This window comes from Asterias amurensis, chromosome 8 (assembly GCF_032118995.1).
Source record: "Asterias amurensis chromosome 8, ASM3211899v1".
NCBI classification, from domain to species: Eukaryota; Metazoa; Echinodermata; class Asteroidea; order Forcipulatida; family Asteriidae; genus Asterias; species Asterias amurensis.
In genome coordinates, this window is record NC_092655.1 from 331,246 (window position 1) to 349,414 (window position 18,169).

The following is an 18,169-nucleotide window of genomic DNA, read 5'->3' on the forward strand; positions in this document are numbered from 1 at the left end:
GTTATTTGTTTTTTGAGTTATAATAATAAAACAATAATAGTTTGACAAAATAACTTTGTATGCCATTTATGTATTTTATTGCATCAATATTTTGGAATTTATTTATTTAACAGGAAAAATCACTTACTAAAACACATTGTACAAAAATATCAACCTGTTACCAGGGTAACATATATTTCTGAACTCATAGAATAATAAGCATTAGTAAAAAGAAAACACCTTATCAACGAAAATATATATTTCAATACCAGTTAAATACACAGGGCTAGTCTAAATTAGAAAACCTTTTCCAGTGTCACTCCTTTCAAAAATCAATTTTTTGTTTCCAGATATGAACTCGAACTTAGTTCAACAAAAATACAAAACAAATAGATGAGATTGTATGAAGGTTTATCAGATGACTTGTATAATTGTTCAACATTAATTGCCATGTGACAAACATTACAAGTACATACAGGCCTTTAATTGCACAGAGAGGCCACATCCTTTGATGCCCCTGGTATTGGCCTTGGTGTCCCTTCAAAAGTTCCCCATAGACTTTCCAATGGAAGTGCCCTTTGCTAACTAAAAATGGCCTTGCCCTCTCAAACGCTTGTACACGATGATGACGTTATTTCAGAACACTTAAGAACAACGGTGAAAGGGCAAAAGCACTCCCCTCCCCTACAATACAAAACAGAATCTTTAATAATGGCGGATCGATGCAAAATTAAAATCTGTTAATTATTCTGTCTATGGTGTTGAGCCCCTCTCCCACACTGACCATGGTATTTCATACATGATATACATAAACATTTCTTACTGAATCTGAAAATAGTAGAAGTAAGATAAAGAACTATTAGAATATTATTATGAAGACCACAAACTTGACGACATTGTTACTAACGTAATATTCCCCTTAGAACAATCAAGACAGATAGATCTGTACTAAATTACAAACAATGTTGAAATGTAACATTTGTCTTTCATGCAAGTACTGTACACACAAACAGAACTGCTTCATGTAAACATTGATATTATCAAACATTGTAATGTATCCTCAACAATAAAGAATGAAAATTACAGACCATGTCAATTCAACACCAAAGCTAAATATCAATTTGCTGATATTGCTGATATGACTACATGAAGTTCTAGCTAAGAAATTTAAAAAAAAACTCCTAAAAAAATAAAACTTCTTCAATCTTAAATATATTTTGCAAGTCTTAAAATATTATATGTTTTACATAGAACCGCCTTATAAGGGGAATTCAACGCGACAAAAACTGTATTTCAGCAACAAGATAATTTTTTGTTGATTTCCCTATGTCCATGTATTACAGTAATACGTTCGTGTTCAATGATTTAAAAAAGTCATGACTATTTTGACAATCCCAACTTTAATATTTTGACATTTTGCATTACACTAAAAATCTATTGTATACTACATATTATACACAGACCTGGGCCCAATTTCATAGAGCTGCTTAAAGCAGAAAATATATTGCTTAATAATTTTCTGCTCAGCAGAAATGACGCAGGATACCTGTCATAAATTCTACATGAGACATGGTAGTTTGGCTGGTAACCTTAATCTGGTAAGCATAACTTCTATAAGCTAAGCTAGTTTTTTGTGCTTAAGCAGCTGTATAATATTTAGTCCAGTTGGTCCCATAACCAAATTTCTTGGAAAAGGAATGAATGGCATAAAAATAATTCTAAATATTTTTACAAAAAAAGGATAAATAACTGAGGAATGTACCGTTGGTACCAGTCCAGAGCCTAGACGACATTACTTGATAAGTTGAAACCAGGCTGGTAGGAAAATATTAGAAGATCCCTAGTGGTAATTGATTAAAAATGTGCCCTTCAAAAACGAAAGAGCACTATTTAAAAAAAAGAGTTTAAGACTTGGTAAGAACCAGATTCAACCTTCAAAACTATACTCCCTTTTGTTCTGTATGAGACTTGATTCTTTAATTTAAATTTACACCTCTTAAAGGCACTGGAGACATTGTCAAAGACCAGTCTTCTCACTTGGTGTATCTCAACATATGCATAAAATAACAAACCGGTGAAAATTTGAACTCAATTGGTCATCGAAGTTGCGAGAGAATAATGAATGAAAAAAACACTCTTGTTCCACAAATTTGTGTTTTCAGATGCCTAATAAAAGGCTTCAGGCCTGAAGTCTTTTATTATTAATTGATTTGATTATTATGATTTGATGCATTCCATGGTGAGGTATCAATATATATTTGGTTTGCAGTAACACCATGTGTGTGTATCTACTTGCCAGAAATTACCTCTTTCTCAAAAACTATGTTTCTTCAAAGGGAGCCGTTTCTCTCAATGTTTTATACTATCAACAGCTCTCCATTGCTCATTACCAAGTCAGTTTTTATGCTAACAATTATTTTGAGTAATTACCAATAGTGTCCAATGCCTTTAAAGAAAATGAATAAAAAGACAAAAATATGTAAGAAATTGGTCCCGGAAGATTATGGTAGTGATCTAGCTTGATAGTCTAGCTGCGACGGCAGCCACCAGTGCTGCCCCCTTCCCGCTACCATCCTCAGACAGCATGAGCTTAACGCTCACACTCGGCACAAGTTCTTTAAGGAATTGCTCCATGTTTGGTTTGAATGTGGGATGCTTTTTGTAGAGGGAGCCATCTACCGCTATGGTCAGCTCATTCAGGCCGATCTTCGAGATGACCGCTGCCAGGCCGGCAACAGCTAGCTTGGCGGCACGGGTCGACACAGCAACGCAGACGCTGCGAACAATGGTTAGGTCGGATGGGGAAGTGGTCAGCCCAAGGTTGGTTAAAATGCTCCTGCATTCTGCATTCTCACTACTTGCATCGCTGTAAATCAAGAATGAAAAATAAACAACAATTGTTAACACAACTCAGATCAACAGGTTTATACACTGCAAACCAACAAAAGCAAAAGAACATCTGTAAAATAAAAGGATTAGAAAAAACTAATGGCCAAAAGTAAGGGAATAAAAGGGTAGCGACGAGTTTTTAAACGGTTGTTAAAAACCGGTAGGGTCGTTGCCGTGCGATAAAGGCCCTCGCCGTGTTATAAATTTTCTTTGATATGAAATTGCAAAGAAAAATAAATAAAAGAGCTGCTTAACAAAATTAATTCTGACCAGAGGTAATAATGTGAAGCGCTTTGGGACGCCCTCCGGGTATGAACAGCGCTATATAAAAAATGGGTTATTATTATTATTATTATTCTAGTTTTTTATGACAGATTGCCTAATATTGCAAGACCAAGGAAGGCCACTTAAAGGGGAGGGCTATACTTAAAGGAACCCGTTGACAAGGATCGGTCGAGTTGGTCTTTGAAAAGCATTTGTAACCGTTTGTTATAAAATGCATATGATTAGAGAGATATTTTAAAAGTAGAATATAATGATCCACACAAGTATCACTCAAAATTGCGTGGTTTTCCTTTTACCTCGTCGACTAACACCGTTGGCCATTTATGGGAGTCAAATTTTTTACTCCAAGCCGATCGTGTTAATTCCCAAAGTAAAAGGAAACCATGCAATTTCGAGGCACATTTGTGTGGATCATTATATTCTACTTTTAAAACACCTTTCTAACATATGCATTTTATAACAAACGGTTACAAATGCTTTTCAAAGACCAACTCGACCGATCCAAGGCAACAGGTTCCTTTAACTGATTTGGGCTACCAACCCAAATTAACCAACCCAACGGGCACGCTGCCACCTACTCCTGGGCCTGAAAGACAGCAACCACCTTCACATATCGTAAGGATGTAGGCATTGGTATCAGTATCACAAACCCACATTCTGAGAACAGTGAGTCAGTAGAACTTGAGTCAGGCCAAGACACTACACAATGGAATCCATGCTTAGGATCAAAAGAAAACACAACACTCTCAAGCATAAAATTGTTTACCCTTCAATGTCTGTGAGGAATCGCGTTTCAAACTTCCAGGCTGTCTTGAGATCTTCAGAGACTTTTCCTCCAAAGAGATGTCCAGAGGATCCAAGCTTGACCAAGGCCAACCTCACGATTTCTCCCAAGTACATTCCAGAGATCATCTTCTCATACCTGAGTGGAGAAACAAGATGAAACTTAAACCTTGTAATCTTCAGGACGTCTGTTACTTGATTGCTCACTAGGGTCTTAAAGACAGTGGACACTATTGGTACTTGTCAAAGACCATTCTTCCCACTTGGTGTATCTCAACATATGCATAAAATAACAAACCTGTGAAGATTTGAGTTCAATTGGTCGTCGAAGTTGCGAGAATGAAAGAAAAAACACCCTTGTCACACGAAGTTGTGTGCTTTCCGATGCTTGATTTCGAGACATCAAAATCTAATTATGAGGTCTCAAAATCAAATTCATGGAAAATTACTCCTTGCTCGAAAACTTTGTTACTTCAGAGGGAGCCGTTTCTTACAATGTTTTAAACTATCAACAGCTCCCCATTACTCGTTACCAGGTAAGGTTTTATGCTAATAATTATGTTGAGTAATTACCAATAGTGTCCAGTACCTTTAAAGGGAATGGTGTACATTCATATGATAACCACTCTTACTACTAATGGCATCAAAAACTGTTGGTTAGAAGCCTACAGCATCTTCGATATTAAAAAACCTTTTAAGAAACATTTCACTTTAAAGTAATGGTCATGTTAAAAGATGTCAATTGTTATCCCTCAAAGTTTGAATATGAAAAGCGCTTCAATCAGAAATGTTTCTCAGATTGTTTATTCATAATATGGGACTAGTCTTCCTGCGCGCACATATTCCTTCAGTTTTCCAGTGAAATCTTAGAATCGTGACAACAGTTTGAAAAGAATTGTTCACACATTAGTTTTCTTGTATGGTAAAAAAGGGAGACCGCCAACATAGGGCTAGATAGCTCAGTTGGTAGAGCACTGGCAAGTTAATACAGAGGTTGTTGGTTCGAATCCCGCTCTAGTCAAACTTTTTGTAATCAAAGGTATACTATATAGGATTTGAGGCATTGCATGGTGAGGTATCAATATATATTTGGTTTGTGGTAACACCATATGTGTTCCTACTTGCCAGGTAGAGTTTGGTCTTAGAGAACTGTCTTGCTTTATTCTACTACCGCAGAGTAGATGTTCGGGGGTTCGGGAGACTTCTCAAAGGAATACTCTTTTTAAAAAAACAAAACTCACAGTTGCTTGGACTTGTTTAGAGTGAGGCCATCCATCTCTCTATCAAACTCCGTCCTGTAATCATCCAAACACCCGTCGTCACCGAATGCTCCCCATTCCATATTGATAATGACTTCCCTAGGCTCTTTGTCGTCACCAGTCCATGTTCCTACATCAGACAACTTCTCCATGTAACATGCATTAGTTCCAGTTCCTATATAACAAAATAAAAATTGATTATTTGAAATGTTGAAATAAGTGAACTTTTTCCTTCTAGGGCCTTCCCGACAGGAAAATACTGTATTTGGCCTATAGAAGATTTGAACTTTGTGTGCTAATTTTCCACATGAATTGAAGAATAATAAAAGTAACAGCTGGACAGGTTAGATGTGCCCGCTTTCCTCTTATCAAATAAAAATAAAACAATGCAATTTGTATAAAAGTAAGAATTCTAGGTACAATTTCAAGGTCAACTAGCTGACCTGTATCAGAAGACAACGCAGACAACCATTGGATCAAGTTTATCATCGAATACTAATATTCTGCTGAAAGAGAGGGCGTGTACAGTAGACACAGACAGCAATTGAAATTCACTTTCTATGGGGACCACTAAGTTACTGTGAGCAATGGTCCCAGCATCTATGTCAGGGAATGATTGCGTCCAGCTATAATGCGTAGCAACACATTTAAGACTTAGTACTGTTATAATTATCATTACACTGATTGACAAAATCGAAAAGCAAATCATTATTTTTGCGTAACAACTGGTACAATTTGTGTAGCATTTTGCTCTGCTATACGTAGGAAATTGTTTATGTGTGACTAGACAACAAAGAATTTTGTTGAGGGGTGGGGGGTGAGCTACTGACCTAGAATGAGCCCAATGTAGGCATCCCTGCATGAGTCTTGGGGGATGGGGGAGCTACTGACCAAGAATGAGCCCAATGTAGGCATCCCTGCATGAGTATGGGGGGATGGGGGGAGCTACTGACCTAGAATGAGCCCAATGTAGGCATCCCTGCATGAGTATGGGGGGATGGGGGGGAGCTACTGACCGAGAATGAGCCCAATGTAGGCATCCCTGCATGAGTATGGGGGGATGGGGGGGAGCTACTGACCGAGAATGAGCCCAATGTAGGCATCCCTGCATGAGTATGGGGGGATGGGGGGGAGCTACTGACCGAGAATGAGCCCAATGTAGGCATCCCTGCATGAGTATGGGGGGATGGGGGGAGCTACTGACCTAGAATGAGCCCAATGTAAGCATCCCTGCATGAGTATGGGGGGATGGGGGAGCTACTGACCGAGAATGAGCCCAATGTAGGCATCCCTGCATGAGTATGGGGGGATGGGGGGAGCTACTGACCGAGAATGAGCCCAATGTAGGCATCCCTGCATGAGTATGGGGGGATGGGGGGGAGCTACTGACCAAGAATGAGCCCAATGTAGGCATCCCTGCATGAGTATGGGGGAATGGGGGAGCTACTGACCTAGAATGAGCCCAATGTAGGCATCCCTGCATGAGTATGCACATGACATCAGAGTTCCAACAGTGTCGTTAACTAGGGCGACAATCTGCAGATTCACATTCTAAATAGAAATAATAAGAAAAACAACTGTGTTACAAAAACTTCCTTATAAATATAATGAGAAAATAGAGTTAGCTCCCAATCTATTTGGTTCGGCGCGACTCTGGAGCGCCTGTCTGAACCGGGTGTTAGTCTTTCCTTACCTTCCTCTTACAAGCTTCTTTAAGAAGTTGGACAACATCTTTGCCTTCAACATTTGAAGCTGTGAATCCCTTAGTCCACTTCACTAGTGTGGCTGTTGAGAAATAAAGAGAGGAATATTACAATGATGAGTATGGGGTAGACATTGTCATGTTTCCTGCAGGCCCAAATCCCATCAAGTACACGATGTCATAGGGTACTCCTCATGCAGAGCTAGCGTATCGGCCGCTACGCGGAATTTGCAAACATTTCGGCCTTTAAAAGTCTTATTGTCCATCTATCATGGATTAGATCTGTGGTGGTAAAGTGTTCCAAACTTTGATAACTGTATACCCCCGGAAGTGATTGAGAGCGCCCTCACGCGGTCAAAAATATGGCCCATTGTTAAGCAGCATTTTCTACATGAGCAGCTCTATGAAATTGGGCCTTGGACTAGAGTCTAGTGTCTAGACTGCTTTGCTATTACAAAGTAGTGATGACCTTTGACCTGCTTACCTGTGGCTAATCCCATTTGCTTGCAGGGGAAGGAGAATGTAAACCCGAGGGGAAGATCAGTGTCACCGAGTCCCTGCTCGGCTTTGAATTCAGCGAGGCTATCAGCAATACTGTCAAACAACTGTAATAAAAAGCAGGTTGGAGGAATTTATTAATAACAGCTGACCATGAAGTGGGAATGCTTGAAGGCACTGGATTTAATTGGTTATTACTCAAAACGATTTTTAGCATAAAAACTTACTAGGTAATGAGCAATGGAGAGCTGTTGATAGTATAAAACATTATGAGAAATGGCTCTCTCTGAAGTAACACAATTTTTGAGAAAGAGATAAATTCTCACTTGAATACAAAAAGACTTCAGGCCTAAAGCCTTTAATAAGGCATCTGAAAGCACATAAATTGTTGCAACAAGGGTGTTTTTGTGAGATTACTTTTACAGTCGCCGCGTGTTTCGTGTGTGCAATGGGTCAATTCATTCCTTTTAAAGGCAGCAGAAATTCTAGATAACTAAAGGGCCTTACCTGCTCCCCTGTTCCTGTCATCGTTTCCTGTGAGATCTTATAAATCTTGCTTTTCATTTTGACATCACCGTCAAGGAGCTGCACGAGAAGCACACGGAAGTTGCTACCACCAAGATCCAAGGCAAAGAAATCGCCCTTCTCTAAAAATGACAAGATATCAAAACTTGCGTAAAGTGATGGTCTTGGATTGATTCAAGATCAGGCCTAATTGTCATACAGCTGAAAAGCACTATGAACAAATTTACCCCATTTGTATTATGGATAAGTAGTCTTATCTTCAACTATCAATAGAAGTATTTTTATCAGACTGATAGTCATTGTTTGAACACAAACACAGGACTGCCGGGCTTGTCTAGTCATGAGGCTACTAGCTCCAAAATAACATCACTGGCGTCAGGCCTGTGAATCAAGTGTGCAATTTTAGCCCTATGTCCAGTTCCATAGTACTGCCTTTAAAGCAGAAAATGTGATTAAAAATCCCTGCTTAGCAGTAATACCAGCAGGATACCAGTCACAAAGTGTACATGTAACAGGATAGTTTGGCTGGTAAACTAATTCTGGTTAGCATAATTTTAATCTGCTTAGCTTATTATGTGCTTAAAGCAGCTCTATTCGTAAAACTCCTAACTTAGGATTAATCTTAGGATATAGGACGAGTTCAGTTCCGTATCCATAGACGTAAGAACGCAGTAAGGACGAGTTACTTGTCCTAAACTGGATATAGGATTAATCCTAGCGTTTGTTTTAATCAGCTGCAGGACACTGAGTAAACAGCTATGAATTTAATTACCTGTGCCATCAGGAAGAGAGCGTACAAAGCTTGGATACATCTTGACTATAGCCGAAGCATTGGTGGCGCTGTTCAGGCCTCTGTCCATGTTCTGTCGCATGAGCTGAGAGATCTCTTGTAAGTTGGACTTGGATAGCGAAAAGCTTTCCAAGATTTCTGTGACCTAAATGTTTTAAAGGAAGGGGGGAATGTTAGTGCACAGTTAATTTATATTGGTTTATTATTGCTTAATTAAAAACATTTCTAAAGTCACAGCAAGAAGCCGAATTGAATTTGAATTGCAATTTTGAGCTGATTGATGACTATAGAATGCGTTTATAATTTTAAAATGAAACCAAACAAAACCTGCAGAATTTGTTTTGAACTATCTGAAATGAGTAGGATTTGAAACTTTGCATAATGGGTGTATAATCAGGAGAGGTTTGCGGTAGCACCAAGTGTAAATCTCTTTTGAGTAGGTTCTGAGAAGAACCGTTGGTTGACATTCAACATCCTCCTGAGGATGATCGGTGCATACTGATCAACACGTTGAGTTGTCAACCACCGGCTCATCTCGTTGTCAACCACCGGCTCATCTCGTTGTCAACCACCGGCTCTCTTTCAGAACCAACACTACTCAAAAGAGATTAACACATGGTGCTACCGCAAACCTCACCTGAACTTTCTTAAAATATGAAATGATATGATGGAACAACATGATTTGAGTTTGACATGTCAAATTAAACGTGAGTATTTCAAGGACTGCAACATGTTGGGTTTAAAGATTATGTAGTGGGAAAAAGAAATTAATAATAACCAATAAAATGAATTCAATTAGTCTGTCTAGACATAGTGCTACATCTGTATGGACTGTAAAAGGGGTAACCCTGTTTCAGCCATAGAAGTACATATACAGTGGCAGCAGCCTCTGGAAAATAAAATTGTAGCCCACCCACACCTTTAGACCTTGTGTGTCTGGCAACTTCCATAAAAAAAAAAAAAAAAAAATGATTTCCAGACTGAACTAGCCAGCCGAACCACTTGAAGAGAATCATGACTAGTCCTCAGGCTTTCTAACTAGAATTTGGCCAGTGGAGAACACTGACAACCCTCCAGCAACTCCCCACAAAATCTACTCTTACATCACTGACTGTCCGCAACATGTACTGGTACATAAAATATAATTAATACTTTTGTAAATACTTTATAGCAACCTGCAATATTCGGCTTTCTACGTAAAGATAGGTTCATAGATTGGTAATACATGTGCTCCAAGAACTAATAATCAAGAATGACTTGGTGAGAAGCACTGCAGCATAAATACTGTTTTGAGAGAGGATTCACTTAAAAGTACAGTTATATGGTTTGGAATTTTGTTTGCCCAAGACCATATGAATCTGAGAGTTTTGAAATTTTAGGGGCGGAGGGGGGGGGGGGGCTAGGGCGAGAAGGAACTAGACTAGGCTTCCAGAAACAGTGGGGTTGGGAGGGGAAACCCCTAACCTACATGAATAGTGTCGAAATGAAACATGTTGATTCAGATAACAGTAATGATTAATTGTGCTAATCTTACGGATGTAAAGTATACCCAGTACCAATTTTGTGACGCATCAACACGAGATTATAGCTTTTTCATTTAATGCTGCAAAATCAACCATCGGACATCCGGCTTCTTTGCGTAGTTGCCCAAAAAGGGCATGAAGAATGTATGTTTACTGAACTTTTGTAAAATTCATAATGTATAAAGGTGGTCTATCTGAAGAATGGATGCATGAACAGAACATTTGTGCGTAGGAGGAAAATTTGCACTGAAACAGCAAATTCTGAAGTTATGCATTGAATGAATGAGGGCAGGCACAAACATGGGGTTGCCTTTTGTCCAGTTCAAAGTTCGAGGAAATCTCCCCTCAGAGGACTGGCAGTTTAAAACTTTCACTGGATAGACCAAAATACTGTATTAATCAAGACTGGAGCTTCATCTTTGAGAGGGCAAGGCCATTTCCATGTTTAAGAGGTCACTTCCATTGTAAAATCTTAAAGTCTATGAGATACTTTTAGACGGGCACTAACAAGGCCAAGACCAGGGCAAGAGAAGGCCATGGCTGTGTAAGAGGAGGTTTGGATTTAAAAAGTAAACCAAATCTTTACAAAGATGTTTGGAAAAACGATTGGACCTCTGATTTGTTTAGTTTTACGTAAGTAACTAAACTTGCCTAATGATAAAACTACTGAACCCAGGCTACATTGTGTTTGCGCAAACAAACAACAAAAGTTCAGATCTGTACACATTTGTAAACATTGGGGGCGCTACGACCATGTGAATTAATTAGAAACATGTAGAGTATGCGGTGAACATGCTTGTAGATCTGTACATTGTTGTAAGTAAGCATAAACACCATGGTCTTGACAACAAAACTAGACCATTGCTTGAGGTCCAAGAGTATTTCAAGCTTTGCGCTCAACCAAGTCTTTTGATGAATGCTTGACGTCTATAAAAGACATGACTGAATTATGACGCTGTTGAAATGGATTCATGAGATTTTCAAGTACAAAAGTTTAAAATTTTAGAAACCTCGGCAGCTGGTTTGGTGCTGAGTTCCTTGTCTGATGTTTTCATCTGGCGATTTCCATCATTGATCCCTGTTAAATTCTACAATAATCAAAAGAAGTTTTTGTTTATTTGAGAATAGTTCAGAAAAGCTTCCAGAAAAAAGTTTAGGATGTTGGGTTGTTAATTGATGCAAATTTCAGTTGTGATCCTAGTAAAAAATAACATAAAACGTAATTCAATCAAAGACTAACTGCTACGCAACTCAACCAAAGACTAAATGATCCAGCAAAATATGATTGAATCTCTAGTGAAATCTGAAGGAATGATAACTATTGAGATTGTCACATACCTTCATTGCTACGTTGGAGTCAGAACTGCCCTGACAGGAATGTTTGTTGTCAAAACTATGCTCACTTCCATGAATATTCATTTTGCTGTGTGCGTATTTTAACTTCTCTATTTAAAACTATCTCAATTTGTGTCAGTAGGACTACTATAGGAAAACTTGGCTCGTACGTGTAGTTCTCAAATGATGTGTTTTTCAACCAGAATAACAAATGATCTGCGCAATGCCCAGCTTTTATAGGGCCTAGAACTAGTGTGGTCATAATCTTATTGGTAGAACATGATAACAGAAGCTTACAACATTACGTCAAACGAATGGCATGCTGTTTACCTAAGTTAACACTTCCGGTTTTCAATGACACTGGACAGAGTCATTATTGATCTTTGTTCTGGGGACTCGAATTGACCCCAAGTCTTGGGGATGAGGGAAAAATTAATTAGGCACACATCGTAAATGTAAATGATAAAAGGGTGTAGGTCACTTATCAAATGAACTCTCTACAAACTGCAGGTCTGCATTTTCATCTTTGAGAGGGCAAGGCTATTTTCATTTCGCTAAGGGCACTTTACTTGGAAATACTTTAAAAGTCAATGGAAAACTTCCGATGGGGGCACCAAGGCCAAGACCAGAGCAACACTTGGGGGCAATGGCCACCATTATAAAACAAGGCCTGATGTAGACTTGTATTTTGAGAGATAGTGACTGAGTGGGTGTGTCAAGATTGTCAGTGCTCTATAGTTGAGCCACAGGGGGTGTGTCCTATTGGATTTGTTATTGCTCTATGGTCATAAAACCATTCAAGACTCTATTTTTGTTATGGGTCCACAAGAAAACAAGGTTGACCTTGCTATAGAGGTTCTGTTTACTGCATACTGCTTCTGTTTCAACAATCACTAAGATATGGTTTAAAAGAAGATTGATCACATTTGTCTTTGATGGTGATACAAACTTTCAATGGAATTGTAAAGTGCTTAGCAGGAATGAACATGATACCAGTCACAAATTGTACATAATGCGGTTTTTTGGCTGGTAACCTTATTCTAGTTAGCATTATCTTGTACTTTGTGCTCAAAAGCAGCTCTATGAACTTGCGCACAGAGTGTAATGATGTACGTGTACATAGTGGATTACGTTGATAAACTACATTATGTACACATTGATTGCTTGTGTCCTGACACAAGGTTGTCTGACCTCCATGGTAAATTGGTTGTCTGAAGGCTAGATCGAAATGGATTCAAGTTAAAGTACACACTGATGACTTCTACATCACGACCAACTGGGAGTATCAATCTCTTTGGTTTAAACAAAGGGGGTGTGTCCAATCTGGGACCAGTACAGAATAGTGCATGGTTTACGTGACTATCGAACCAGGATTAAGAGAATAGGTACAAAGCACAAAAAAGCCTTTGAAAAACATGAGCTTTCCAGGTCAACTCTTGGCAGAAAGATTAATGTTCAATGTTCAATGTTCAAAATAAACTATGTATTGTAAAACAATCTGGTTAAAACAAAGTCAGTCCAATGTTATCAACAAACAGTGTACTGACTCTAAAGTATGACTTTTTATGTTGTCCTCATTTGGTGTGCACTCTTGCTGGCACCGTACTTAGTTCTTGGAAGGGCAAGGTTCCTGGTTAAGGACAGTTTTTCTTAGTAAAATAAAAAAGGTGTACCTGGGAGAGTGGGAACAATACCATCTCTACTAGAACATTTCAAGGGGGCACTAAGGCAATGGCCGGGGCATGGAGGCAAATGTCCTCCTTTGCCTTTGTGAAGTATCACGCCTGCATTGTACCTGTAGGAAGTCAGTGGTATTGAGCATTTACTGTTTTATAAACTGCAATGTCATCTGAAAATGGACAAGGTTAACCGCTCACAGTTGCATTATCTGTTAATATTTAATTGAGTTTTTCTTATTATGACATTGTGTATCAAGGACTTTGATCGACCTCGTTTGTAGCCTCTGACTTCTCAACTGGCAAAGACTGAAATTGTCATATTGATTCAAAATCGATGTGCGTAAGTTTAAAAAACTCAACCTTCCCAATCAACAGTAAGCATTTGTCCCCCTCCATTGTATACAATGACCGACCCATTAGGCTCTGCCCACGGCAAACGTGTGTGAGCAAGAACAAGTGAGCCTCTCTAATGCCATTCTGCACAACTCTGCCGCGTGCGCCAAGCATACGTGCATGCATGTCGGACCTTATTTTGTCAGACTTTTGGTGGCGCAATGGGTTGCATTTTTATCGCTCTCGTTTTCGTTCTATCAGGGCCTGTGTGACCGGGACTCACTATCAAAGTGAACAAAGGATAAAAGTTCAAGAGTCAAATAATTTTTCATTTACTGTACAACGCAGTGACATTTTGTACTTTGGTGTATTTTTGAAGCATTTGGCCCCGTATGCTAAGTGAGTTTAGTGAGGCTCACCCTATGAAATTGACCTGAGGTGTTTACCCATTAAACTTTGCCCAGAATATAACTGAACCTTCCAGAGGCTTAGCAAGTAATATCTTATCTTAGTCAAACACCAAACAAGGGCAGCTGCAACTTAGCCTCCCCTGTGTTGATATACTTTAAATAATAATCCAATTTACAACTGATAATAATGCTGTTATAATGCTCCATGTCTGGAAAATGACATTCCTGATGCTGAATTATCAAATCAAGTTGAGATTGTTAGGAATCATCTTATGAAATGATTAAGAAAGACAACCATGTGAGATGTGTACTGCTAGACCAAGCCAGAAACACTATGGCAATGCCTTATCTTTATGATAAATTGACTGGTTTCTTCTATTATTACATGAGACCTAGGATATCCCTAGCCTTGCATACACCTTAATGAAAAAGCAACATGGTCATTGGTCAACTGTCTTGCCCAGAACAAGTGTCATGACCAGGACTTGAACCCACACTGTGACATCTGGAGTTTGGTGTACTAGAAGCAATACAGTTCGAAAGTGTACACATTATGACAGTATTAAATTAAAAGCTGTACCTGTAGGTTTTATATTTTGCTAATTTTTTTTTATATAGCCTACTTCATTAATGTGCTGTTTCTTGTGCTTTGCATGTGTGTGCTTTTTTGCTTTCTATTGCATTTTATTTCAATTTTTATTGTTAGGTGCATTGGTCTATTTTGGAAAAGTGCTAATATATCTTTTTAATAATAATAATAATAGTTAATAATTAGTAAATAACATTGAACCCCTACACAAGTTTGGCAAAAGCTAAATGCATTGATCATTTTTAAAAATCAGGTTCGCTCATTACATAAAATTTCATAAAGGTCTTCGATAGTGAAATCTACACGTTCCATAAACAAACCAAATGACCCAGAGTATGCCTACATGATGGTCTACATACCTTGCATTTTTTAAGCAAATGAAAGTGCTCTACATTGAAAACCAGGAAGAGCATCCCGCATACTCAAACATGTACTGGGGCCAGCCATTTGTTGCATTACATAACACTTTCATTTGTATGCATGAGTACACAAAGCCATACCAGTGTTGAACACTCTCACCTCCTATTTATGTATACATAGGGGCCTACCAGTACTATAGATAGGCCTACAGTGTAGCTTTAATACTAAGTTAGGACAAGCCTTGAAGAAGCACAGCATGGGTATTAGCATCAGCCTTGATGTAGGCAATTGCACTATGAACAGACAATAGTTCCTGCTGCACAGCAACATAGATTGAATGCTCCCTGCTGGTCCCATGGCCCAGTGAACTATGTACACATAATGTAATAGGTAGGGTGCACCATGGGTGCACGCAATCCCTTGCCTAGGCCAGATGGACCACATTTTTCTGCACATCCCACCCATGTCCCGACTACCTCTTCTGAAGTATCTGGTCCCCCCAGGGCTGGAACTGCATCAATCCACATTTTTTATTTGAATGGACAAAACTGTGAAATGAGTCAGGAAATTGTCTGTAAAATATTTCACGCTTCATGGTAAGCCGAGAGTGGGCACTGTAAGTGATATCTGGGGTTCTTCAAAAAGACACTGGACACTTTTGGTAATTGTCAAAAAGGCCAGTCTTCTCACTTTGTGTATCTCAACATGAACAAAATGCTATGTATGATGACTAGTTAGTATAAATTAGTAATTTAGTATTAGTATTAATCCCCCTGCCAATAAAATAAAATGCAACAAAATCCATCAAGGAATGGATCAGTTAAGACTGATCAGTGTTTGACCTGCTATATGCAACAGTATGAACATAAGTGTAGTGGTGACTTGGCTTGGAAGTTGTGGGGGACTAGCTGGGACCAACAAAAGTCGACTGCCCAAATGTCAGAAAGAACAAAATGTATTGCCAGTATGAAGTTAGGGTTTGAGATAAATTTATGAGTCTGTCAATCCATGGTTGGAGAATCTTACATGTACAACCTTAATGTAAAACCCTTGGTCCTGCCCTGCCTGGGTACTAATTATGCTCCCTAATTATTTAGCCCGGGAGAAAAAGTTTTTGTATCACGACACCATTTTTTCAGTTGATGTGATCTATTATTATTAATATTATCAATATTAACTTTTTTACCTCAGAGGAGTCAGACTCAGTCAGCTCAATATGAGAATGAGATATCCCTTTTTGTAAAATTGAGTGAAAAGGAGGTGGCGTGATACGGAAAGTTATCAACATTTTTTTTAATGAGAAAGTACTGTTGTTAAAACTTATCACTCAGGGCTGAAATATGTAAACGTTAAATTTCAACAAGGAAGTGGAAGTGTGCACTGTGCACACACAACAACAAGCAAAAACGGCAATGCTCTGCCTCTCTCTCTGTACGTGTGTGCTGAATCGGTGACTGACAATTCAACGCGAATCAAGGACTCCTCATCCACGAAAAGTCACTCCTTTTTCAAATGGAAGGGATAAATTTCACAAATTAAACATCACATAAAAACGTCCACTTATCAACTTACGTCAGTATTCGCCATTTCTGCTGTAAAACCGGTGGATAGAATGGATGAAAAACGAAGATAGAAAGAGTTTTGGAGATCTCCCGACACCGTCCGTCTGCAGTTGTTCTTCTGCTGGGATGGCCCACATAGAAATGTTTCATTCCAACTTTAATTGTCCCAACTGTAATTGGGACGGCTAAACTACAGCTGGGATCCACAGATCTGCAACCATCTAGTCTTGTCTCGTGGTAATTTGTCACAGTTTTTCCAACGTAGAGAGCGCTATCACTCACGAAAACTTTCACGACACGCCGCTTCACGTGTCGCTCGCCGTATCATGAGTGATAGCGCCTTCCACGGTGAGGAAATTGTGACAAAATAACACGAGACAAGACTAGTCGACTATAGATCTCTGGATCCCAGGTATAGCTTAGGCATCCCAACTGTAACTGGGACCAGCCCAACTACAGTTGGGACAATTCTAAAGTTGGGACGGAACCTCCTAGGAGCGTGCGCGCGTCGTACGTGGCCGGTGGGTTTTGTGTGTAAAAAATGATGCAGCATTTTGCCACAAACAACACAGAGCGGCAAAATGAAAGCACTGGAACTTGACCAATCGAAACCGACTATTAAAGGGGGGTGGAGAGGGCGTACGATGGGCGTTGTCCCCTGGATGACCTCGGAGTTTGGGTGACTTTTCGGAACAGCAAGATCTAGGGACTGTATTCCTACCTCCATGCTGAAACTAATACAAGAAAGCATACAAACTTTAATTTTATACAGAATGCATTGTAAGCTTCTAAAATAAAACCGAGGACTCAAGAAACAATTAACCACAGACGCTTCGGAAGACGGGCAAATAAGATAAGTGGCACGGTTGTGGGTTTAGATATAGGCATACAGAGAGAGTTGTATGAATATTTGTTTTACAGATTCAATGTTATAAGCGCAAGGAAAGTCCGACAATCACGATTAAAAATTAAATAAATTAAATAAATTAAATAAACTAAATAAATCAAATAAATTAGGAATCCGACATTTATATCGTCCATCAGCCTGCATTGACTTCCCAAACCTGTTGGTAATTGTCAAAGACCATTCTTCTCACTTGGTGTACATCTCAACATTGAACATAAGCATAAAATAACAAACCTGTGAAAATTTGAGCTCAATTGGTCGTCGAAGTTGCGAGATAATAATGAAAAAAGATTAAAAAAACTTCTCAGCAGATGCTTGATTTGAGACCTAAAAATCTAATTCTGAGGCCTCGAAATCAAATTTGTGGAAAATCATTTATTTCTCGAAAACTACGTTACTTCGGAGGGAGCCGTTTCCCACCTCCCCATTTATAGTACTCGATCGTTTACCAAAGAAGATTTTATGATGCTAACTATTTTGAGTAATTTCGAAAACGTCACGATTACGGCCGCGAGGGGGGGGGGGGGGGGGGGTGGGCGAGTAAGCTGGCCGGACTATAGTAAATGATGATTACAGGTGAAATTACAAAAAAAGAGAAAAACAGTATAACATTTTCAAAACAGTACATAACATAACTTATTGTGCAGTAGTAAAAAAAAAAATAGTCTAAATAAAAAAAAATGTGCGCCCAATGTGGGGCTCGAACCCACGACCCTGGGATTAAGAGTCCCATGCTCTACCGACTGAGCTAACCGGGCTGT

At 39.0% G+C, this 18,169-nt stretch overlaps 1 protein-coding gene and 1 non-coding gene across 4 annotated transcripts; both read right to left on the bottom strand.

Annotated features, from left to right (window-relative positions):
- Positions 1–50: 50 nt before the first annotated feature.
- On the bottom strand, positions 51–16,630 carry LOC139940305 (hexokinase-1-like). 3 transcript variants are annotated; one of them, XM_071936500.1, is made up of 10 exons: positions 16,512–16,630; positions 11,244–11,321; positions 8,693–8,855; positions 7,903–8,042; positions 7,382–7,502; positions 6,889–6,980; positions 6,647–6,746; positions 5,178–5,370; positions 3,920–4,075; positions 51–2,845 (listed from the first exon to the last, which is right to left on the bottom strand). In XM_071936500.1, the coding sequence occupies exons 1-10, from the start codon at positions 16,524–16,526 to the stop codon at positions 2,494–2,496; spliced, it is 1,410 nt and encodes a 469-aa protein (XP_071792601.1). In that variant the 5' UTR covers positions 16,527–16,630; the 3' UTR covers positions 51–2,493. The 3 variants fall into 3 exon arrangements, with proteins under 3 accessions (XP_071792601.1, XP_071792600.1, XP_071792603.1); XM_071936499.1 differs by lacking the exon at positions 16,512–16,630 and adding an exon at positions 11,572–11,776; XM_071936502.1 differs by lacking the exon at positions 11,244–11,321 and having other exon boundaries at positions 16,512–16,620.
- Positions 16,631–18,093: 1,463 nt separating this feature from the next.
- Positions 18,094–18,166, bottom strand: Trnak-cuu (transfer RNA lysine (anticodon CUU)). Its single transcript has one exon. It is a non-coding gene; the product is annotated as a tRNA-Lys (tRNA).
- Positions 18,167–18,169: the final 3 nt, after the last annotated feature.